This window comes from Peromyscus californicus, unplaced genomic scaffold, assembly GCF_007827085.1.
Source record: "Peromyscus californicus insignis strain IS unplaced genomic scaffold, ASM782708v3 Scaffold_11__1_contigs__length_118956290, whole genome shotgun sequence".
Classification (NCBI taxonomy): Eukaryota; Metazoa; Chordata; class Mammalia; order Rodentia; family Cricetidae; genus Peromyscus; species Peromyscus californicus.
In genome coordinates this window covers 92709175-92734520 of record NW_026294402.1, presented here as the reverse complement: position 1 = coordinate 92734520, position 25346 = coordinate 92709175, and the positions used below count along the sequence as shown (strand labels likewise).

General features: G+C 49.6%; 1 protein-coding gene across 1 annotated transcript; it reads right to left on the bottom strand.

Annotated features, from left to right (window-relative positions):
- Positions 1-3522: 3522 nt before the first annotated feature.
- Rbp1 (retinol binding protein 1) lies at positions 3523-24394 on the bottom strand. Its single transcript, XM_052717719.1, is given in 5 exon segments — positions 3523-3765; positions 5565-5666; positions 23501-23679; positions 24117-24219; positions 24221-24394. Coding segments are annotated over 5 exon segments (597 nt in total). The 5' UTR covers positions 24380-24394; the 3' UTR covers positions 3523-3711.
- Positions 24395-25346: the final 952 nt, after the last annotated feature.

Genomic DNA, 25346 nt, shown 5'->3' with positions numbered 1-25346 from the left:
CTGAGTGAGGTAACCCAGACCCAGAAAGACAAACATTGCATGTTTACTCTTATATGTGTATGCTGGCTTTTATGCTTTAGATATGTGTATTTCATTCAGAATAACCACAGAGGAGGTAGCTAGTGAGGGACCATAGGGGAAAGTGGGGACTACTGAGTAAAGGGAAATGGAATATAATGTTATAAAGGGACAGAAGGGGAACTAAAACAGGAAGATTAAAGGGGGTGGGGAATTTGGGGGCGGGGTAGAGGTTCTTTGAAAAACCATATTAAAACCTACTACTGTAGAAGCTGCCTAAAATATATACACAGTGAAAGGAATTTAAATGGAGTTACCATATATGTAGGGGAGACAATACCCCAACTAGACATCATATTCTACCAAATAAAGCCCCCGGTAGCAGGAATGGGTTTCATCTCTTTGAATCATTGTCTAAGAGGGTTCCATTGACCCCTCAAACACTGTAGGCTATTGCCAATGCTATTGGTCACTCTCCACCATCTGACAGGAAGACCCTATTGCTGAAGACACCTCATAATTATGGCACAGAACACGGGGGAAGCTGGCTGGTACTCAACTGAAAGCCTTGCCTCTACTGACTTGCATTCATAGTGCTAGACGGTGCTTTATACACTATCAGAAGAGAAAAATAATCACCAATGTGACCCAGCTATCAACCCTGTGAGCTATAATAGTGACCTGTCTGCAAGGTATGCCCAGTGGTACCGCAGCGCCAAGAATGTGAGGGACTAACCACCCACCACTACTTCTTTGTTTTTAAATCTTTTTTTCTTTATTAAGATGTTTTTATTCATTTTACATACCAACCACAGAGCCCCCTCTCTTCCCTCCTCCCCACCCCAGTATTCACCCCCAAACCCACCTCCATTCCCTCCTCTGAAAAGCCTCCCATGGGGAGTCAGCAGAGCCTGGTACATTCAGTTGAGGCAGGTCCAACCACCACTATTTCTTCTTCTTTCCTCCTCCTCCTCCTCCTCCTCCTCCTCCTCCTCTTTTTCTTCTTCTTTTTCTTCTTCTTCTTCTTCTTCTTCTTCTTCTTCTTCTTCTTCTTCTTCTTCTTCTTCTTCCTTTTTTAGATAAAATTTAAGGTCCACTCCTTGAGATGAAACCTGTATTGTTAAAGAGTCTAAGAACTTGAGACTGGATAGATCATGGGCCTAGGGGAAATCCTGCTATTATTCTACTAAATGAATATAACAGTAAAGCAACCCCTAATGACATACTGCTATACCCATAGATCAGTTCATCACTCGCTCTCAGCAGAGAAGCTCCATCTTGCAGTAGATGGGAATTAACACAGAGGCCCACAACTGGACAATGTGCAGAGAGTGAGAGACTTTGGAGCGCTCAGTCTTGAATGGATGTCTTTATCAAAGTCTTCTCTGAAAGGCTGAGGGATATATGCAGAAAATGGAGAGATTATAGGATCCAGATGACTTCAAGGAAGTAGCTTTTTCCGGACACAACAGTGCAGAAGTATAATCGAATGCCAGAGTCTGTGACAATGCACAAGACCTGCACAAGTTCAAGTTAGACAAAAAACTCCAGCGCAAAGGAGGGGAAGTGAGCACAAAGTTCCACCAAGAGCCAAGAAATTATTCACAAGAGATGGCTGCTGGGAGAGAAAAAAAAACAAACAAACAAGTTTTCTTCAATAGAGTGGTAGTAGGGGCAGGCTTTCTGAGTAGATGACCAACACCAATCAGACTCCATGGTTTTCAGTGTCTTTTTTCTTTTGTGTTAAGAGAAGAATTTGAACTTGGGTAGCTAGAGTGGTGGTGGATCTACAAGAAATTTGGGGATGGGAAAGAATATAATAAAAATATACTGAACAAAATTCTCAAAGAATAAATAAAAAAAAAAATTCCTGTGCTCATTGCATGGGTCGGCTGTTTGAAGCCTGGGGCCTGTGCAGGATCGCTTGGCTCGGCCTGGGAGGAGGGGACTGGACCTGCCTGGACTGAGTCTACCAGGTTGATCTCAGTCCACGGGGGAGGCTTTGCCCTGGAGGAGGTGGGATTGGGGGGTGGGCTGGGGGGATGGTGGGGGGGGCGGGAGGGGGGAGAACAGGGGAGTCTGTGGCTGATATGTGGAACTGAATTGTATTGCAAAATAAAAATAAAAAAATTAAAAAAAAAATTCCAGAGTAATCAGGACTTGCTGAGCAAGGAGGAGGGGCAAGAGGAAGAGAATGTGTAACTCCCCAGGTGGCTATCTAATATGTAGCTGGGTGTGAGAATGTTCTGGCACTGGGCAATCTGCAGCTTCACATCCCTCCTGTGTGGAGGGAAGGCAGATGCTCTGGCAGAAGCAAGGTCTAGGCTGGTGTGGAGCTGCCCTGTGAGCGGCGACTGTGAGTTGGGACTTGAACTCTGCATGTGACTCCTAAACCAATACTATTTCCAAAGCATGGAGTTTGGCTGGGTTGACAGGTTGATTGTCAGGTTAATCAGGGAGGGGTGTTCCTCCATGTGAGTCTTCCCTTATTTCAATTATTTTCTCTATCCTTCCTCCCCTTCCAGTGCTGGTGTGCTCTCTCTCTCTTTCTCTTCCTGGATTGAACCTAGGATCTTATGCATGCTAGTCAAGCACTCTACCACACAGCCACGTCTCTCAGTTGCTTCCATTTCTTTCTTTTAAATATTTATTTTTTAATTTTAAATGTTTGTATCTGCCTGGATATATATTATGTTACATAATATATAATATATGCATAGATATAGATATGTACCAGGTATGTGCAGGAGCCCAAGGTGGCCAGAATAGGGTATCAGATCACCTGGAGTCAGAGTTACAGGTGGTAAGGAGCTGCCATGTGTGTGAGGACATGACCTGGGTCCTCTGCAAGAGCAGTAAGCACTCTTAACTGCTGAGCTATCTTTCCAGCCCCTTCTCTGGGTTTCTTTACAGCAATGGTGGCACAGGCAGCGATCACTTAGACTTGAGTGCGAAGCTGCTCTCCCTTCCTAGAGGGATTTGCATGTCTCGTGTAGAACAGTGAGAAGAATGACTTGGCATCAGTCCACCAGGGGCTGGGGTGAAGTCAAATCCAGTTCGGATCTGCCTTTGATTAGGGTTCCCCCCATTCTAGCTTTGGGTGAAAATCCTGTCCATTTCCCTTTCATTCATAGATAACACTGGGACATCTCTGGGTGTATGGTGCACCCGTGAGGCCAGATTCTGCTGACCAGCCCTCTCAAGGCTGAAGTGCCCAGGCTGAAGGTGACTCCCGCTTCTGTGGCTTCACTACACTGTGACTTGGGTTGGACGAGTGATGTGGAAAGTACTTAACACCCAGATGATAGATACCAAACCATGCACACTCCAGAGCTAAGCTTGTGCCTCTGGGCAAAGATGCACAGCTGTACCCTCAGTCCTAAATCCTCCGTGGCTTTGCAATTTCTCCCTCTACCCAAGGGAGGCATCAGGAGAAACCAGCCTCAGGGGCCCTGGAGAAAAAGCAAGCACAGGTCGATGTGAAATTTCTCCAAAACACACGTCTTAAACAGAGATGACCTTTATTGGGGGGTGGCTTCATCTTAAGAAAAGGAAGAGGCAAGGCGATGAGACAGACTTTGCTGGCAGATACCTGGGTGGCTATGTGTTCCAGCCCCATGCTGGGGGTGGGGGCTCCTGACCACGGGCCCATCCCACTTGTTCCTAAAGACCAAGGCTATCTTCTCGGGCTGCTCACTGCACTTTCTTGAATACTTGCTTGCAGATCACACCCTGGGCTCTCATCTCCTGGGGTAATAAAGACACTAGTTATTAGCTGAAGCAACGTTGAGCTTGAGGCTCAGAGCATCTCGGGACAGAGACTTGGGACATATTCAATGGCTACTATCATTCCCCATGAGCTTAACTAATTCCTGAGGAAGTTGATGGAGTGGGAGCCGCAGAGATCAGGCTCTCTGATTCCTACAAACAGAGCTGGCTGGGAGAAGGGTTGGTTCTGAGCTGACCAATAGGAGCCCTTGATGGCTCCCCTCTTCCTACTCCCTTAAAAAGTCAAAGAGCTTTAGGAACCCAGGCCTGGGACAGCCTGTGCCCAGGCTCGAAGGGACTGGTTCGCTAGGTTGTTTCTGAGTAGGCAAGGATTTAAGCCTAGGCTGTCTACTGGAGTTTGGAAATGATACTGAGTTGCCAGTATCTCAGTGGTGGAGGCTAGCCTTCCAGGTAGTTCCAAGTGCAACCAAGATATCCCAAGATCTGCCCACAGGGGCAGCTCCTGCAGACCATGGCTAGGGGGCAATGACAGTCAAACTCTGTGTCTTCTGAGTTGTTGGGAATTGGAACTGGAAAGCTGATTGTGTGACATTCACTGAAGCTTAAGTGATGACTGAAGAAATCTGAAGCGCCTTAAGAACCAAGTGAAATCACCTGACAACCTTCCACACCCTGATTTGCAGCCTTGGCATAGAGCTGCAGGGCTGAAGAGTGAGGGGGCATTGAGATCATGACTGCCTTTTTTTTTTTTTTTTGGCTTTTTTGAGACAAGGTTTCTCCATATAGTTTTGGTGCCTGTCTTGGATCTTGTTCTGTAGAACAGGCTGGCCTCGAACTCACAGAGATCTGCCTGGCTCTGCCTCCTGAGTGCTGGAATTAAAGGCCTGTGCCATCGCCACCCAGCTTATGTCTGCCCTTTTTGCAGCTAAGTAAACAGAGGGCCAGGGAAGAGCCCAAGTTGGGGATGGACCCCACAGCATAGGCCCCATGCAGCTGGCCTCTTCCCCTCACAGCTCACATTCTCACAGCTGCAGAGCTCATATGCAGCAGGATGGCATTATCAGAGGAGAATGAGGACAGCTGGAGACCTACCCGAGGCACTCAGTGATTGGCCCAGGATTAAGCTCCAGGTCATCTGGACCAGGTTCCTTCTGTAGAAGGGTACTTGGGGAGTTGCAGGGTGGAGGAGTGATAGGAGACTTCCTCCTCAGAGGATGTGGGCTGTGTTAGCTCTCAGGGAGCCCAGGCCTCTGTGCTTGCTTTTCCCAGACTGAAGACAGAGTGGAAGTGGCTTTGACCTAAGGCTAAGGGTGGAGAACAGGACTGGACTGAGGAGAGCTATACCTGGCCCCTGGCCAAAGCTGAGATCACATTGTCCTGGTGAATTCAGCTTGGCTCTGGCCTGGCTGTGCACAGGGCACATATATGTTATGTGCAATGAGCAAAGGTTGGCGCTGTGCTTTGTAGACATGCAACCAACCGGACGTGCAAGCCCGCCTTTCAGAGTTCCACATCTTCACCACCAAGATAGGAAGCTGATTGCCATTTCTAGAGAACAGTAGGGCCTTGCCAGCTGCTAATACTACCAAATGCCTCTCCACCTGCTCCCTCTGGCTGGACCTTGGGTCAGCCTAGACCTTGAAAACAAATCGTATGGTTTTCCAAGTCACTCGGCACCTTCTCCAGACCCTTAGAGGAGAAGCATCATCAGAATAGAACCAATGCCTGGCCAAGGTGTTACTTTCCAGCGTCCATTCACTCCTTCAGGGAATAAGGACCTCTGAAGGCACAGCCTGGGTCCCCACCACGGAACGTACCAGGTGCAGCTCGTCACCCTCGATCCACTGGGTCCAGCCACGCCCCTCCTTCTCGCCCTTCTGCACGCACTGGAGCTTGTCTCCGTCCCAGCTCACTGTGGTCTGCCAAGCAAAAGACCACAGTAGTCAGTTCTGGGGAAGCAGCCCCACCAGGGACTGGAGGAGAGGAAGGCTCCTGACCTCAACAATTCAAGATGCGCCTCTGGCAATTTCAGTGTGGAAAATTGGCAGCCTAATACTCCCTGCCCACCACATGCTTTTATTAAAGTGCGCAGATCAGTTTTAAAATTTATGAAAACCTTCATAAATTCCATTTAAAAGGGCAATTAGGAAGGGAAAATGTCATTGAGATAGGGTTGAGAATGGGGATTGGGAAGGAGGGGCTTCTGGGGCTGAGCACAGGCTGTGTAAGGGTATGCTGGTCAGGGTCTTGTCCCTGCATCTTGCCTGTGAGAACCCTGCCTATCCCCAGACAGATCAGCCATTCAATCATTATTCAACTTTTGCTAGGTCTTGTAATACCTACAAGGCCCCACCCATGCCCTCAAAGAGCCTCCATCTCAAGGGAGAATGACCTCAGATATCAACAGCCAGCTACAGGTGGTGGCCGACAGTCACCTGCCTCCCTGAGCCAAGTCTCAATCTCCATGCTTGTCGCTGGCTACATGGACTGGAACCTCCTGTAGACGGCCCAGGTTAGGAGACTCTCTCTGCTCATCTGGGTGGTCAGGACATAGGTCAGTGGGGCTCTGAAGTCCCTCTCTTCCATTCTGCTACGTGGCTTCATTTTAAAGACCTTATGTCATTGATGTTTAGTGTCAGAGACTTTAAGAGATCAGCAGTAAGTTAAGGAAGGGGAAGCCAGGGATGATATTGGGATGGGCTCCAAGGAGGAAGGGTGGGCCCACAGGAGAAAGATTCTTGGTGGTCTGTCCTGAGATAAAGGCAGAGGTGGGATAGTATAAAGTACAAATATTCAAGACCTGAACTGTGTGCCAAGCCCTCCTGTCCTGTATGAGACCAGCCTCCAGGCTGCACTCTGCTGATACACCTCAACCCCACATCCCACCCCTCAGCCTTCACATCTTCACAGAGCACAGTGTGCCCTTTGAGATGCTGAGATGTGGAGACAGGCATCCCTGAGGTGTTTCTGGTTCTTTGGAGCAGCTGAGACCCACCCAGGAACATGGGGGTGGGTAGGAGGCTCAAAAGAGGACCGAGGCTCAGTCTGGTCTCCCTAGCATGGCCAATGAATGAGCCTCTGGTGGCAATAGGGCCTCAGTGAGTGAACAGACATGCCCAGGACCTCACCCACATACCATGCCCACCTTTTGGATACACACCCTTTCCAAAAGGGAAGGTCCTTACCATGAGTCCTGCCTTCCCCTGCAGTGGGAAGGGCTCTGTTCACTCTTGCTCACTGTGTGGCTCTGAGTGAGTTTAACACTTCCTCTGAGTCCCCACATTCCCAACCCAGTCATGAGGGCGCTGACTCAGAGGCTTTAGAGAGCTCAGGTCCTGAGCTTCCTGTGTTCTCTGTCACACGCAGCTTAGCATCAGGACCGCCAGTAACAGCCTACTGCAGAAGGGAGTGAGGAGAAATCTGGGCAATGGGTGTGGAGTGAGAATTCTGGAGGATCTTCCCCTTTTTCCTTGCTGGCTTTTAAGGGGCACCAGCCCGTCTTTGGACTTGCTGATCACTACTGCCCCCTGCTGTTGAGATGAACCTGCAATGTGACACACAGGAGGAGCCTGGGGAGATGGATCCATCCATCTCAAGTTGAAGGGTGTGATACCTAATTGCTAGGAGACAGATATTGGAAGATCCTTGGGACCCCAGCCTAACCTGTGAATCACAGGCTAACGGGAAACAAAACCAAACAAACAGAAAAACACAAAGGTAAAAGGCACTTCTGAGGAATGTCTCCACATGTACACATGTGTACACTCTCCTGCACATGTAGATGGGTGTGCATGCATGCACACGCATGTACACACACACACACACACACACACACACACACACACACACACACACTCTGCTGGGTAGACATTTCAGGAGACAGAGTGCCTGCTGCACAAGCTGGTGACCTAAGTTTGAATCCTCAGAGCTCACACTTAAAAGCTGTGCACAGTAGTGCACATGTCTATAATCCCAGGGAGTCCCTCGAAGCAGATGGGAGGTGGACAGAATTGCCTGGAACCAGTGGACCAACTAGTCTCGCCTAGCAGCAGTGAACAGGAGACCATGTCTAAAACAAGGTGGACGGTGAGAACTGACACCTGAGGTTGTCCCCTGACCTCCACACGCGTGTCTTAGCATGTGTGCACCTGTACTCACTGGCATGAACACAGACACACAGACATACAGAAGGGAGGCAGGTGCAGTCGGCTGTGCATCACTTTGCACAGGAACAAATCTGGTCTCAGCTCCTGGAGGGGGTTCACAGTGAGTGAGGGGCACAGGAAGACTTGTGGGTGGCTCCTCTCCTTGAATCAGACACTCAATTGGGGCACATGTGTAGCCTTAAGATTGAGAAAGTCCAATCTCCTGGTCAGAATACAGTGGTCCATGTCCTGTGAGACCGCGATGGGTCAAAGCTGTTACCTGATGTCCCAAGTGTGGTAAAAAGCCACGCACTGGGTGTCACTCATGCCAGGCCTGGGGTGGGGGAGGGGTGGAGAAATGAGTCCTTGGCTTCAAAGAGCTCCTAAGAACACAGTTTCCCCAACTGATCGCCCTGTGTTTATACAGAGACCTACTCTGCAGGTGAAGGGCTCCTGACCCCATGTAGGCATGGACAGACTGGCTGGATCTCAGCTGTGATCTACAGTTTTGCTTTTTCCTGAAAAGTCAGTCAATGGGCAGACGGATGCCCTCTGTAACGGAAAAGAAGAAACAGAAATGAGTCCTTATACTCTTGCCTCTTCAGAGATAATTGCCCAACATTTTGCTGTACTTCTGTCCAGCTGTCTGTCAACACACCTATATAGCTGTGCTTTCAGAAAATTAGGATTGCAGTATTTATGCCTTTCTTTTATGCCTTGTTGTTTGTTGATTTATTAGAGACAACTTCCACTTTGATAGATAGTCTCCATAAGCACTCTTTTCATTGTTATATACTATCCAGAAAATGGCCACATAATTTGTAAGGACCAAAGTAAAGTGAAAATAAGGGATTCTTATTCAAAAAGGATCACGGTCTGAAGACAGCAACAGCAGGCCAAGCAAGGAGCCCCTCGGGGCCTGCCTTGCACTCAGGCTCTTGAAGCTGGCCCTGGTGGTATTTTAGGGAACATACACACCATTATTCAACCGATTACCTATTCATTTGGGTATTTTATAATTCTATACTAGCATAAGTAAGACTTCCTTGTACACACAGTTTTCAACACATTTCCTCAGAACATATGTCCTCAGGAGGAACTGTCTTCTGGAATCGTGTATAGATGTTTAAAGCTTTTGATGACCATGCCAACTGGATCTCCAGACTCACACCTCTTTACCCTCCAGTGCCAGTGTCAGAGAACGGCTGTGACTGGGATAGGATTTCAGTCAGGAGGACATTCCTGATGCTTTTCAAGTCTCAAGGAGAGGAAAGGCCTGGGGTGTGTATGTGTGACATGAACTGATACCCTAGACTCAGGAACCCCACCTTAGAAGTGAAGGCCAGACACATGCAAGGACAAGGCAGGGGACAGCCTCATTACAACTCAGCATCTCGGCAGCTCTTACCCAACATCACAGGAAAGCGCAAAGGGCTGGAGCCAGGGTGGCTGGTATAAGCAAATCCAGTCTAAGTTTTTCTTAAAAATGAACAATAATCCACATCTCTTTGGCTGTGTCAGCAGCTTTCTGAGAGAGACTGTGCCAGGAGATGAGTGAGGACAATTTTATACCACCCTGACAAGGGACAGTCATTTCAAAAGCCATTATCCACCTTCCAACCACTCAGAAATCTTAGCTGCTACTGCAGCCAGGAAATCTGAATGACCCTGTCCCAGGGATGTCTTTATGCCCCTTTGTCCCGTTCAGGTGACTAGTACTGGTTGTGACAGACAGTGACCTAACATGACCTATAAACACTGAGACTCAATGTGGCTCTCAGGAAACTTGTGACATTTAGTAAAGTTCCCACAGACTGCCACGCACTCACTCCAAGGACAGGGGTGACTGGTCACTTCTATACCTCCACGCTTGTCCACCCAGCCCTGACAAGTTCTCTTTTACTGGACCTGCTTCTGGATCAGTCTGGTCTTTGTGGATCCAGAGGCGGGTTCTAAGAGGAGACACTTTGCCTGTGGCGACTTTTGTATGCAAACTCCTGAGCCAGGTCTGACCCAACCCTGACCCCAACACCTACACTCTCTAGATTTGGGGGTTAAAAGGCAAAACCCAGCCAGTGAGTTGGCACTTTCTGTACATTCTGTGAATTGTTAAAAGATAGAAATTGGCCGTTCTTCCTGTGGTTTGATTTTAACACGTTTTTTTCCTCCGAGTGTCTTTTCTGTTCCTGGCGATTTGTTAAGACAGCCTTTGGCGCTTGTGTTAAATAAGCTGTTGGGTGGGAGGGGTAGGAAAGCCCTAAGCCCTAACACATGAGCGCCAGGTCCTGTCCTGAGAGCTTGCCACAGTGTTTCATTAATCTGCAAGCTTTAGAACTGAAAAACAAAAAACCAAAAACCCCAAGCTTCTGTAACGTCCAGCCTGCTGCCTCTGGGGCTGAGCGCACTCAATTTTCTCTGGCCAAGAAATGCAAAGGCTAGGTAGTGGCTTCTCTTTTTCTGGTCCACTCCCAAGGGGCTTGCAATTACTTAAAATCAGCACATTTAGGAGAGAGGGGAGCTAAGTCACTGTGAAAGCAGATGAAAACCAAATTAATAAGGCTTTAAAAATGTAAATGAGTAATTAGAGACATAAAGAGCACTAAAAACAGCTACTATGAATGAATATAGCCATAACAAGACCTTTGTGGGCACAAGAGAATGCAGTTCCACCATGAGTCTTCAGTTCTGCCATGAAGATGTTAACAGAGAAAGATAACAAACAAAACGGAATATGTTCAGATTAGTAAACTTGGATTAGTAATCTTGGTACATTATTCCACCCCCCACCCCCCACACACAATCATTTAAGAAAGGGCCTAGGACTAACGTGCTAGGGCTACTACTGAGGCCAAGGTTCTGAGGAAGGGGGTGAGAGGCTGGACAGAAAAATGTTGGAGGCCTGTGCCACCCAACCCTGTTCAGGGACATCTGGAAGACTTCCTGGTTGGAGTGGACAGGATCATGTCATCATCACCACCACCACCACCACCACCACCACGGTCACCATCGTGACAAGTGCCAGGCAGGAGTACCGAGCAGGTTACGAAGCTCATCACCATGACATCTCAGGACCTCTTGAAGCAGCTATCCTCATTTTAGAAATGCCAGTGACTTTTGCTCAGCTAGTCCCCTGGTTTCAGCTGAGCCTTGCATGAGAAGGAGGATGTGTGGCCTGGCTCTGCAGGGAACAGCATTCAGCAGCCATGGACATGCCGGATGTTTTGAAAGCAGGAGGTTTGCACTATCAGCCTGAAGGAGGTGTTGGCCATGGGTGACCCTAGAACTGATGTCAGAAAGAGCCACAGGGTTCTGTTAAGAAGCAGGAGAGAGAAGATGAGGAACAAGTGAATCCCAGGCAGAGGGGAACAGCCTAGGAATTGCAGGCAGGTCAAAAGAGAAGGACTGCATGGAGGAAGCTCTAAGCAAGCCTTTCCAGGGTGGACTCTCCCGTTCTTTTATATGAGGCTGAACCTGGCTCTTCCAAAGCAGAACTTGCTGAAACGGCTTACAATCCCCTTCTTCTTCATGTCTTTGGGGCTCCAGCTGGCCAAAGGCGGTTCTATGGAAAGTCCAGGTGCTGGCCTCTCTAGTCCCTGCTCCCAGGCCAAACTGATACCAGCTCCTTTCACATGAGATGGTGGGGAGTGCTGGAGGCAGGAGGAAAAGGGATCCAGGAGGTGATGACCCACCTGAGTGCTCAGAGGGGCACAGAAGCCTTTTGTCTCCCACAGGAGCCCCTTGCCTCTGCCGATCTTTCCCAGCAAACAGAAAATAAGGAACCCCCAGAATATAAGATGTGTTCTTAGTAACTAGGGAAGCGTGTGCAGCTCAGCTGAGTGTTCCCAAGGCCTGGGATCCTCTTACCATGTGGGATGCCAACCACCACTTTGTGGCTGAAAAGTGCACATAACCAATTTTTGAATGAATGAATGGATGAATGAATGATTGGCAAAAGCCATTCTAGGGCCATGCTGGTAGTTTTCAATGACTATCCCAGAACAACCTCTGCCCACAAGACAAAACACCCCAGGCAACGCAGCTGCCAGTTCCTCCACAGATGAGCTTCACAGAAAGGGCCAGTCACAGGAGTGATCTGGCTTCAGGTGCCTAAGAAGTGAGGGGTACTATGCAGGGACCCAGAACACGGGTCATAGTTCTAATCTCCTCCAATCAGACTCTGAGCCCACAGCCTGTCCTCATTCCCAGGGGGCCATTTCCACCAGGGATCTCCACCCAGCAGGCTGCAGGGGAGTTGGCTACAGCCGTGGAACTGTGGTTGTGCCATCCCTACTTCTTTCTGGTGAGGTGACCCTGAGCCGTTCACTCCGCTTCTGCAGCCTCCATTTCCTCATTGCCAATGGGTGATAGCTCTGCCAGGGGGCACAGCATCAGCTCAAACACGGCTGTTTCCATGCAGGCCACAAATTCTCGGGTCAGCAACAACCAGGTCCGTTGGCTGGTCTCACCCAGCCTGGCCTGTGGTATGGAATGGCATGTGCTGTTTTAAACCCTCCACTCCTCCCAACCCTGTTACATCTCCCCTGGATGGCCAGGTGTCCCTTCATACATGTGCCTGACCCAGAATTTATCTCCTGAGGTAGCCGTTCACAGGGTAAGAAGATGAACTCTAACAGCCCATCCTGATGGAGCAGTTGCCCTAAAGGTTTTCTCATACACCATTCATTCACCACTTAACTTTCACCGAGAAGCAATTATCCCTGACTTTCTAATTACCCCTACTTCACAGAGTAGTAGAGGCTCAGAGAGGGGGAAATAATTTTCCCCAGGGCAACAGTTCACACAGAGGTAAGATTTCAAAGGAGGTCAGGCATTAGAGTTGACAGGTCATGACTGACTTCTAGACTCCTCAGACAGAATGGGGCATGAATGAAAAACCGTGTCCAGGAAGATAAGGGATAATTGCCTCCCTGGAATTTGGGCTTCTTAGCCAGCCCCGTGGCCTCCATGGTCGGGAAGAACAGATTTCAAAAGGGACCTCTCTCTCCAGCCACTGATGAGTCCATCCCACAGCTCTGCTTCATGAAGGGACACTTCAGGTTAGATTCCAGAGCACAAAGACAGATCAACCCAGAGCTCTGGCCCTAAGAGAATAGTCACGCATCTCTATGCTTACCACCTGGAGTCACACTGCCTGGCTCCAAGTCCACTGGGTACCTATTGATACTGCATTTTACTTTCTTTATATGCAACACAGGAAGAGTTCGGGCACCTTCTTCATACACACGCACAGAGAGAGAGAGAGAGAGAGAGAGAGAGAGAGAGAGAGAGAGAAAGAGAGAGAGAGAGAGAGAGAGAGAGAGAGAGAGAGAGAGAGAGAGAGAGAGAGAGAGAGGAAGTGACTAGAAGAACGTCTGGTAGAAGGAAAACACCTGGCAGACATAATCCGTTATTGAATTGGATTAGAGCAGCTCTTGTGGGATACGGCCAATGGTAACCTTCTATATTGTTCTGCTGTTTTCACTTAACACCCATTGAACAAATCCACTGCGACCCCTCGTGCCAGGGCATGAGACACACAAGTAAGGGTCTCTGCTGTCTGGACTCTCCGGTACATTCACAAGTGTCACAGGTGGCCTAAGACACACCTGCAGAGAGGGAGTCTGGGGCAAAAGGAAGGATGGGGGCAAGAAGGGGACTCCACACAAGGCCAACGGAGCAGGTAAGCCTGGGCTAGCTCTCTATCAACCGGTAACTATGCTTCCAAAGGGAGGCGAAAGAAATCATCCCAGAGGAGTGACGGGGAGAGCGAAGGAAGGCACGCCCCACGGAGGATGGGGCCAGAAATGAAAGGGGTGCGCTGGGGGGTGGGTCTGAAGTGGCCAGTGGCTGTCTCCTAAGGTCATAGGGTGGTCAGCTCTGAGGAGCTCCAGGCGGTGTCAAGCTGGGAAGCAGTGTGCGATCAGGCTCCCTTTTGAAGATGTGAAGGATGCGCTCAAGTGTTGAGGATGGGAAAGGAGATGGCTGTGGACGTAGAGCAGTAATTAAGTGGAACTGTCCATAGGAAGGGCTGCGCTTGGCACACAGCAAGCTCAAGAGATGTTAATTGGTATTACTGTTGTTATTGCAGGCAAGATATTCAGAGCAGTGCAGACAGAAGGTGTGTGTGGGGTGGGAGGGGGAGCTGGCAGAAGGATGTTACAAAACAGAGTCCTTGGAACTGGTCAACAAATTGCCCATAAACACCTTTATCTTCGCGGCAATGGTTGATATGGCTGTGTAGTGGTCTCTGGAATTAAAAAGTCAGTTGTCCTGGAGACCCGTGATGACTCGGTATTTAGGAAGCCAGCAAGAGACAGCTTGTTCTCTGAACCACACAAAATCAGAAGTTAAAAATATCAAAGTTGAAGCCCCAGGCAACAGACAAGAAGTGGTGTGATCCTGGAAAACCGCCCCCCACCTCCTACCCCCACCCCAGTGTGTAGAGGACAGGGCCTGCTCTCAATGGACCCCTGGAGAGCTCAACAGACACAAGGTCCCAGCAGCTCTCAGGGTTGAGTTTATGGGCGCTTTTGGGGATTTTTACTAAGAAACCTGCAGACACAGACATCTTTGTCCAAACTTAAGGGGAAAAACAGCTTTCCTGGAATACGAGCCGTGCGTGGGCTGTCTGAGTCAGGAGTAAGATGATTTTCTGACTCACGGCCCATTGTCAGACAGAGATTTTTTTTTTTCACTGCCTGCACGTAGGACCAGTTTCACTGTGAGGTGGGAAAGATGGTGGTGGAGCCTGTGTTTCCCGCCATCCCTACGTGTACATCTATCTGGTTTACAGTTCTTCCCCAGAAGACCTCTATGTTGTCCTTGTACTCCCAAATCAGAAAAGGAGAAGGAGAGCTGGTAGGGTACAGGGAAGGAAAGATGCAATGCCCTCCTTGTATTGAAGCTGTCATCCTGGGCTGTCTGCCTATCAAAGGAAACCCCAAGAGAAGTCACAACAGGCAACATTATAAATGCACTTTAATGAAGGCTTTGGTCAGCAGAACAGGTATCTGGGTGAGCTAGCAGTGTGTGTGTGTGTGTGTGTGTGTGTGTGTGTGTGTGTGTGTGTGTGTGCGTGCGCGCGTGTGTGCTCTCACTAAGCACTCTAATACCATCTAATTTACACAACACAGAGGTGTGGCAGGGCTCTAGACCAACAAGTGACTGATGCAAGCAACAGGATTCCCAGAGAGGGGACTGGTGGATTGGACACAACCCTTGTTCTCAGGAATGTTTCCAATCAACTCCAAGTCAAAACCACCGCTGAACTCCTGAGCCCACGGGAAAAAGACTAAGGTTGACTGCGGGCTTGACTTCTAGAGGACAAATGGTCACAGAAGTGACTGTCAAAAGAAAGGCACAAACTCCTTGGGTCCCCCTGTGGGGACCCTAGCAGGAGGTCTATTCAGAGAGTGTTGGGCTGATGGCTAGACTTCTCAACACATGTGGTTTTCTCCAGAGGGCTGACTGTCCCCTTCTAGCCCACATGATGGTCTCCAGAGCTGGTCACAGGAGGTGAGAAATCCCCACCCTAACTAGAAAGGACAGGCTCAGGCACACCTGCTGAGGCTTCTCTCCCACCCCCACAGAGCCCACTCACATTAGTCAGAAATGAAACAGCCCAATCTGGATACACCTTCAAAGCTTAGGCAAAGAAACAAGCTCCAGACCCACTGGGCAGTCACAGTGTGCCAGAGGCCCTGGTGACAGCTTGTCAAGCTAATAGTACTGCCAGCTCTCCTAAAGCCTCAGTCAGTGTTTGTTTAGAGCCCTGCCACACCCTGCTTGTTCAGATGTGGAGCCTGGATCCTCTCCTACAGAGGATGGGTGAGCCTTTCTGACTACCTCCACCAACAGAATATAGGAGAGTTGCCAGGAGATGTTACAGTTTGGAGAGGTGGCCCCGAGCCCCATGTATTCAAGGTTTGGCCCTTAGCCTGTGTCCCTGCTGGGAGATGTTGCAACTTTTAAGAGTCGAGGCCTGTTTGGAAGCCTTCTGGTGACAGGAGGGTATACTCTTGAAGGGGATATTGGGACCCTGCCTTCATTCTGACCACTAGGGAATGGAAGGTCAATGGAGGAAGCTCCTTGTGTGTCTGTGAACAGCCATCCCCTGTAAAGAGCTTCCTCCATGACTTACCACCTTGATGTGGGCCCACAAGGAATAGCACCAACTAATCATCAATTAAAACTTGCAAGGCTGCAAGCCAAAATAAACTCTGCCTCCCTTTATGTAAATTAGCTCAGGCATTTTTGTTACAGCAACAGAAAGCTGACTAATACAGTGCCGTCAGAGCTCATAAAATCATTATACACATCTGCCTTCCTCTCATGAGACTCTCATTCTTGAAACCTTGCTGCCATGGCAAGTAAGTATAAGAGAGCCATCTGGAGAGAGAATCCTGGAGCTCCCAGCTGGGACAAGCCGTCCTCTCTGAACTTCGCTCAGTTGCATATTTGTGAATGAAATAAATGACTTATTTTTATGACACTAGTTTTCAAGGTAGTTTACTACTCTGCAATAAAAATATATAATTTATCACCATATATAATTCTCACAGGGCCATAGGAGGGTACAGTTTCTGGTTCCTCTTTGAAAATTAGGACATGGGGACTCATCTCTCCAGGGAAACAGCTGGAAGGTGGAAACAGGATTCAAATGCCCAGCCTAACTTCCTAAACACTCCATCATTGTTCCCAGCACACACGTTGCCGGCTCATCTGCACATGCAGTTGCATCACTGGGACCCTTAACTATCGTGGGTTGTTGTAAGACTGGTGTCCACAGGCAGTCCCTGACCCTGTCCCCCAGTGGTACAGAGCTGTACCTCTCGTCACTCATTCATCCCCCCCCCCCAAAGGGAGCAGTTTTAATGGAAGCAACAAAATTCTTACTCTGAATTTTAATGAGAATGCCATAGGAATCTGGACCTGGCCAGCTGAACCACCAGCAGCAACATCTGGGGACATGTTGGAAAGACAAGCATTCAGGCCCCACCCCAGAGCTCTGAGTGAGAACCTTTTTTCAGGGTAAGACAGGCTCAAGTGTGTGGAAACTACTGTTCTAATGATTTGGGTGGTTAGTTCAGGAGCTCTGGAGTCTGAATGTCTTAAGGACTTATCTAGACACGAGATAGGAAACCAGTTCACAGGGCTTAAGAAGAAAGATGTACCGTTAGCTTAACTATATGGGAAACTGTATTAATGTTGAGAACTCCCGTAACACTCCAAGCTTTCTCTCCCCCCTCCCTCTTCCCTCTCTCCTTCGAATGCCTGTGTTCCTGACCTTGTCTTGTTTTCCCCTTCATTTGGATTTCTCCATGTAGCTGTGGAAAGTGGGAAGATGGGTGTCGGCACTGGCCGCACAGAGTCTCATGTCACATCAGCTTCTTTATCTCTCTTCCACCAGTCCTCAGGTTAAACCCTAGGAAAGGGTGTGATGGGCATACTCATCCCAGGAGAGGGGGTGTGCTGAATGTGTGGGCCCACCAGCACCCAGAAAGAGAGTAGGGAATTCCCACCAGTAAAAAGAGTTGCCTTTCGGGAAGGAGGGATAAGGAATCAATGATGGCCAGAAAAATCAAACAGCTGTAACTTATTCAACAAACAACTGGCCCACTTAGATGAATGTGCCGTGCTCCTCACGTCCAGGGGTCAGCAGGGGTGCTGCTGGTCCTATTCGGCACACAGCATGGAAGCACAGTAAAGGCAATGTGTACTGTCCCTTGGTCCTCAGAATTGACCAGGGGAGCCAGGCACAACAGCAATCGGGATGCCCGCTTTGCAAATGTAGCAACAGGAGCAGGGTGTCCAATCAGATGTGCAACAATGCCGTGAGCTCTTCCCACTCGTCCCAGGCCCTCTGACCCTTGGGATGTTACCGCTCACCTTATAGACATTGGGGCAGAGATCTTCAAAAACATGTTCTCTGTCTGAGCCCCAGATCTTCATCTACCACATGGGTAAAACGATCCCTACTGAAGAGCATTTGCTGTGAAGACGGACAGAAAAAACTGGGGAGAGCGTTTGGTGCAGACGCAGCGAGGATTTACGCCTGTTCCGTTCCCTCACTCCTGCCTTGCAAAACTCCAAACCCAACCAGTGTAAGTCCTGAAAGCTACTTTGTAAATTTTGTTTGGTTGCTTTGTTTCTTCTTTTGGTAATCCTCAAAAGCACACTGCTGACACTGATTTCAAAGGTCGGAGAACTTTAGCTAGGACATGAAAGAGATCCTGTGTTGAAGACTTGGAAAAGACCCAGCTGAATGCAGGGGCCTGATGTGGTCAGGGGAGGCTCTCAGAAGGGCTCCCAAATCCAACAGCATCTGAGCTCTGCAGCCTGAGGCGTTAATTTCACCACTGGCAAGATATTTGTTAATGTAAAAACCCAAAGACCTCTCTAATGGGTCAAGAACAGGATCAGGAAGCTGGCAAGAGTTTAAACCGGAGTGCTAACAGGGGCTTGATGGATTTCATGTGTCACCATACATAATTAGATGCCTGGCTGGATGAACGGATAAATGGGTATTTGCAAGGAAGTTATGGAGGGGAAGGAAGGAGAGAGAGAGAGAGAGAGAGAGAGAGAGAGAGAGAGAGAGAGAGAGAGAGAGAGAGAGATTTTAAAAAGTCTGAAAGTGCACATAAGGAGAGATGCCTAAAAATATCATATTAAAAAACTATATGCAGGAAAATGGAATTTTCCCATCTCTCTTCTCCCTTCCCTTCCTTCCTTCCCTTCCACTCCCCCCTCCCTTTTCTTCTCTTCCCTCTCTTCCTTCTTTCTAGCCGTAGGTAGCTATTTTGGCCAGTTGACCAGCTGGTAGATAGACACACAGGCAAGGCTTTCCCAGAGACCCACTGGAAACTGTAGCAGTAAAAAGCTTTGAGAGGTAGGATATGGCTGAGTGGAGGAAGGGGCCCCTTGCTTTTCTTTTTGTTCTCTTCCGCTGCTATTGGGATTTTTCCTCTTCCCTTTTATAATAAAAACAAAGAAAGCGGCTGTGGGCCAAGTGCTGGGAGGGGAAGGCAGGCCCCGTGGAGGGGTCATCCTGAGTTCAAAGCTAGATGAGAAGGCGAGGCCAAGGCCGAGGGGGGCAGCGCCAGACCCGAGCGAACAAAGCAGCCTCTTCCAGGGAAACCCTGACCTGGTGTCCACTGTGGGATGACAAATGGCCCTTCTGCCACCAGCATGCAGAGCCAGGCTCACTGCTGGTTCCTAGCTGAGGCTCAGTTTCATCCCACAGGATCCACTCACTATGGAGGGCAGCTGAGGACAAAGAACTGAATGATTCTAGGGACTGTCCTGAGCAGAAGTGGGAGACTCATATCTGAAGCTGCAGAGCACCTACCTGTCTGAGCCCCACCCTGAGAAATCCCTGTAGGCCAATTGCATCTGATACTCCTGGTTGGTGTCTTGTCTGATACTGCACAGTGTGGACAAAGGAGACCATGGGCAGTGGGGAAATCCCTTGTGTCTATTGGGTTCAAACCAGCCTTTCTATGCCTTTACCAGAATTGAGGCCTTTGCTTGCCCTGTGGTCCTGAAGGATCTCTACTGACCAGACTGGAAATGGTGGGCTAAGAGCTTCAGGGTCACACAGACAGCTCATATGTTTCTAGACCATGTCCGAGATGGCAGGGGAGGCCGACTACAGGCAGCGGCCCAGGGTCCTTCGCACTTCATTGGTGCTTTTTATACAGGCACACGTATGGAGACGCTGCCTTACTCCAAAGCAGGAGTTACAGAGTAAACAAGACAAACGGCTACTTGACCCTCGGGTACCAGGGTGGGTGAGGATGGTGGCAAACTGCTCGCGTAAGGGAGCACTAGGGAGTGTCCGAGAGACCTACACAGTGGAGAGAGAGAGAGAGAGAGAGAGAGAGAGAGAGAGAGAGAGAGAGAGAGAGAGCGAGCGCAAGTCTGGTGTTTTCAGCTCTTGATGTTTCGTAAGAACAGTCAGACATAGGATTTTTTTCTTCTCCCTATGAAATCTTAGACTCCTTGGCCCTCATTGGCAACTGACTCAAACACTGTGCAGGCCAAACAAAATACATCTTCAGGCTGGATTCCATCTTCTGGCTGTGCTCTGAATACAGATAAGATTCCCGTGGAAGAGGAAGAAACAGAGACATTGCGCCAGCAGTCTTCTGGCCCTTGGCAGAGGAATGTTAGCCTGGCCCCGCCTTGCTCAGTGAGAACACCCTGCTGACTTGTCAGGTCCTGTTTAGGTCCTCTCTTAGGTCATCACCCCTTGTCCCTCTGTCATGTTTTGCACTCCAGCCACATACAAGCTCTTGCGGAGTACCGGGTCTCTCACCGGCAGCCTCCTTTCACCCAGGCCTTTCCTAAGCTGTTCTGATAGTTGTCTCACACCTATCCCAGTCTTGTTCTGTACCTCTTCACTGGGGTCTACACCTACATACTACCCAGGGAGCAGCTCCCAACGAAGGGCTTCCTTGCACTTCAAGGGGCCCAGGGACCACTCCAGCAGAGCAGAGGGCTAAGGTCTATCCCCTGATATCTTGTATGTTGGGGGGTGGGGAATAAAGACATTTTAAAAAGACATTTGTGTCCCTTTTTTTGCCTGTCGGACGCCAAGAAACTGGAATTCCCTCTGAAATCTCATTCTGGCAATAAATAAATAAATAAATAAATAAATGAATAAATAAATAAATAAATAAATAAATAAATAAATAAATAAATAAATAAATAAAAAAGACAAGCAAACCTAAAGGCCTGGCCAGCCAGAGGCGAAGAGGCACTAGATTAGCCAGTTGTTAGGTTGTTATACCACCTTACAGAAGAGACAGTGAGGGTCAGTGGTGAGCAGGAACACACCTTGACAGGACTACTTAACATGCATATCTCTGGCCCTCTATTTAAGCCTTAATTTCACTTCAGGACCCCAGGGTGGACTTGGGGGAGAAAGGTCACTGGACCTCATGTCCTTTCCCCAACTGTGGCCACTTTGAATTTCTTTTTTCTGCTCTTTACTATTAAATTTGTCTTTTTAAATTGGCTTATTCAGGACAGGCAGCTGAACCTGGCTTTGTGGGTTACAGACTGCGGCCCCAACTTTGATAACAATCCCACCTCCCAGAGAGTGATGCCAATGAGTCTTGCAGCAGTGACGATAACAGGAACATCAGCCCAGTATCATCACCCAGCATCATCACCCAGCATCATCACCCAGCATCATCACCCAGCATCATCACCCAGCATCTTCACTCAGCATCATCATCCAGCATCATCACCCAACATCATCATCCAGCATCTTCACTCAGCATCATCACCCAGCATCTTCACTCAGCATCATCACCCAGCATCATCACCCAGCATCTTCACTCAGCATCATCACCCAGCATATTCACTCAGCATCATCACCCAGCATCTTCACTCAGCATCATCACCCAGCATCATCACTCAGCATCATCACTCAGCATCATCACCCAGCATCATCACCCAGCATTATCACCCAGCTCCACCTGCGGCTAGGATCCCTCGCTGGTTCACGTACCAGGAAGCTCTAAGAAAAGGTGGCCATTGCTCCTTCCTCTGTGTTCCAAGTGCTCCCCCCACCTCCCATTCCTTTCCCACTAGTGCAGGAGGGACCCCCTCCAGAACCTCGGGACCCCCTCCAGCCTGCCCCACGACTCATCTTGCCTCCCTTTGTCTTCATGGCACACACAGGCTGGCTGTTAGGACCTCTGAGGGTCTGTCTTACACAAAGATTGTGTGTTCCTGGATGTCAAGGACTGTGCTTTGCTGTGTGTGTGTGTGTGTGTGTGTGTGTGTGTGTGTGTGTGTGTGTGTGTGCCTGGTGTCCTGACCGCATTCAAGGGAGGCAGATTGCTCATTCAGATCTTTCCTCTCTCTTGCAGGGAACTCCCACCCCAAGGTTAGCCCAGGAAGAAACCCTGTGTATAAAGTCGGTGAAGAGTTGGTGAATTAATGTACGCTATGACACCACCAGGCACACAGTAGACAACTAGTGAATGCTCACTAGTATGACTAGGTGATCAGTAACAATCATCAACCAAGTACAAGCCAGCACATTCAGAACTGTAGTGACTCCAAATAAAGACGCATCTGATGTGTCTAAGAGGGAACTGAATCATGGAGCGGAGTCCCATGTAGTGGCACGGAAGAGTTCGTCTTGGGCAATGGAAAGAAGGCAGACCCTGTCTGAAGGTGTCCTTTCTGATTCTAAGTGTCTGGTGCCTGGAGATTTTAGAGCAGTGGCTCTCAACCTTCCTAATGCTGTGACCCTCATGTTGTGGTGACCCCCTGACCATAGAATTATTTTCATTGCTACTTCATAACTACAATTTTGCTACTGTTATGAATCATAATGTATATATCTGACACTCAGGATATCAAATATGTGACAACGGGGGTCGAGACCCACTGGTTGAGAACCATGGCTTTAGAGTGTGGCATTGTCCTACAACAGCAGTTTTCTCTCTCCCAAGGCATCTCCAAGTACACTGCTCACTGCCTACTCTCTTCCCACCCTTCAGATATTGGTCCTGTGGCTTCCCAAAGAATAAAGCAGGTAAGGCTGAGTAGTCCTTCTGGGATTCCTTAACCCTCTTCAGCCATAGTCCTCGAGAACTTAGCTAGACTGTTTCTGAAAGGGCTGGCTGTCCACAGAGGAGCCTGGCAGAGTGTAGGGTGGGGTATGGCCTTCAGATAAGCGGGTTCAAATCCCCACTCTTGCAATTTCTGCCCCTCAGTCACTGGCTTGATACGGAGTTCCCAATGGCCCTTCACTGAGCTGTGGTGATGCCAGCTTGCAGGGCACACAGCTGACAGCCATAAATGCCATTGACAGTGAGGGGAGGGTAGCAAGCTCCTCCTCCTTACAAAGCAAGGCAGCTCCTGGGAGCAGGAGCAAGGGAGTCTGGACCCGAGACACTGGGAGTATCCTGGCCTCCCAGAAACCCCCAACATGCGGATGGAGGCTTGAAGCTGACCTTCCGGAGTCTGCTGGAGCATTGCTAATTGGGGTCTGAGGGTCACTAGTTTCCCGCTCTTGGCCCTGGATGCTGGGCACTGACCTATAGATTGAGGAATTGGGTCAAAGTTGAAAGGAAGCTCAGGGCTCAGTGGGTATCAGGCTGGGCCAGGGTCAAATCCCAGCTTTGCAGCAAGAGCGGCAGGCAGGAGACCTCCAGCTCCCTACAGAGACTTCACACTAGACAGGAAATTGAACTTCAGAGGGTCCCCTGTGTTCTCTCCTCCTTTCTTCCTGTTCCCATCCATTCCAGGCCCCCTCCCGACCTCTCTACCCGATTCCCTAAGCCAGTTTTATCTGTAAAATGGATGCGCTCCTGTCTCCTCACGGTTAAGGTGAGCCACGGTGAGGCCACGTGTGTCTGAGCACCTGGTAGAGAGCCTGAACACCGTGGAGGAGACTCACCGAACTGGAGCCTTCACAGTCGCCAACGCTTGCAGAGTGGGTTTTGCCTACCCAGGGACTCTGGGGCTGGGAGGGAAGATCCGCAGTCCTTCCTAACACAGCATTTTTGCTCCCTCCAGATGAGCTAGCCCAGCCCTAGGACAGAACCTCAGAGCAGAAGACACCAAAGGGCTCACGGGGGCCTCACCATGCACTTGCGGTCGTCAATGCCGGTCAGGTCCTCCTCAAACTCCTTCCCAACTTGGAAGTCCATAATGTAGTTCCGAAAAGTGCTCAGCGTGCGGATGATCATGTGGTCGCCGTCCTGTACGATTTCTTTGTCTGGCTTCAGCAAGTTGGCGATTTTGCGCAAGGCCACGTTGACATCTGCAAGGGAGGCAGAGTTGTCAAACAACGACAACAAAAACAGAGAAGGAAGGGTTCCCTAGGTGGAGGAAGGGCTTCGGGAGCAATCGCGATCCCACGGAGGAACAAGGCTGGGATTCCTCGCTCACTTTGCGCAGCCTCTGAGGGCCGTCTGTGCCTTCTCCTCCTTTTTTTTTTTTTTTTTCTTTTGAAAATAAAGTTTTTTGTTTGTTTGTTTGTTTTTGCCCCTTTGCTCGCCCTTTACAAACCAAAACTAGCAAAGCTAGCCCAGCTCTACTAACTGAATTATCTACCACGAGGGACAGCTAGCAGACTCTTGCCACCAATTAACCCTAACAACTCAGGCCTTCTTGTTGGAAGCCGGCGGCTGAACTCTGGGCTCGGGGTGGCGGGGTTCTGCAGGGAGCCCGGGGTTGCGCACCTCGAGCCGCGCTTACCCAGCGCGCGCAGGTACTCCTCGAAATTCTCGTTGCTCAGCATCTTCCAGTACCCGTTGAAGTCCACAGGCATTTTGGGGACAGACTAGGGGTGGTCGGACACCGAGAAGGCGGGAGCGGCTGTGGGCTCGGCCTGGACGCTGCCTGCCAATGCTCTCCGAGTGATGGGAGGCCCGGAAATGGGCGCCCTCGGGGGACACGGGGCTCGGCTGGCCGGCGACAGCTGGATTCCGAGCGTGCACAAAGCCCGCAGGAGGATCCATTGTAGCCGTCCCTCCTCCCAGTGTGCGAGGGCGGGGCGGGGACAGGGGCGGGGACTGAGGCGGGTAGGGGGCGAGGAAGGTGCGGAAAGCTAGGTTTGTCTCTGTGTACCCTCCTGGGAGTCTTTCAAGCGCCTGGAATTCTCGGTACCCGCTGGGAGTTCTTCAAACGCCAGGAACTCTCTCACCCACAGGCCTCTTGAATGTTGAGAACAGGTCTCCTCCGGATTTACCATTAAGGAAGAGGCCATTTGTCTAAAGTTCCATGCCAGTGGCCTGGCCAGTTCGAAAAGCTAGTCTGTTTAACTCTGGGATGAAGTGTGGAGCAACTGCCCACAGCTCTCCCAGAAAACAAAGCAAAGTTGTTATTAAAGGTGCATTGGACAAGAACACGCTCCAGGTGAATCCATGCACGGTGGTCAGGGACCCCAGGCTTCTTGCAGATGTGAACCTTCATTCTTCTGCGGACTATTGTGTTTTCCTCTCCTTCCTCAGAAGGACGACACAGCTCTCCCCTTGATTCTGCGCTTGGCCTTTTTCACTTAATATATTCTGGGGGCCTTTTCCATATCGGTGCATAGAATGAATTCCCATTGTTTTGTAGGCTTCCATTACTTACCCAGCTCAGCTCCTGATTGCCTGTGTCAGGGTCGGGGTGGGGGTGGGTGTGTTCCGTGGCTTCTGATCCTTGCTGCCATTGGCAACAGTAGCAGTGAAGACCTTATCACATCTCACCTGCCACCTGTGTGCTACAAAGAGATGGCATATTCACAGTGCCTGACTTTTTGACCTGCTGAAGACTAAATGTTTGTTTTAAAAATTTGTTTTTAGCACAGATCAGAGCCTAGGAGGCTGTGGAATGAGCTGTGAGCTGTGGTATGCTTTCTTCTTCTAGCTACAGAACCACGCCTCCCCCCTCCCCCCCGCGGGGGGGTAAATGACTAAAGGGCACTATCCCTCAGGGTGGGGG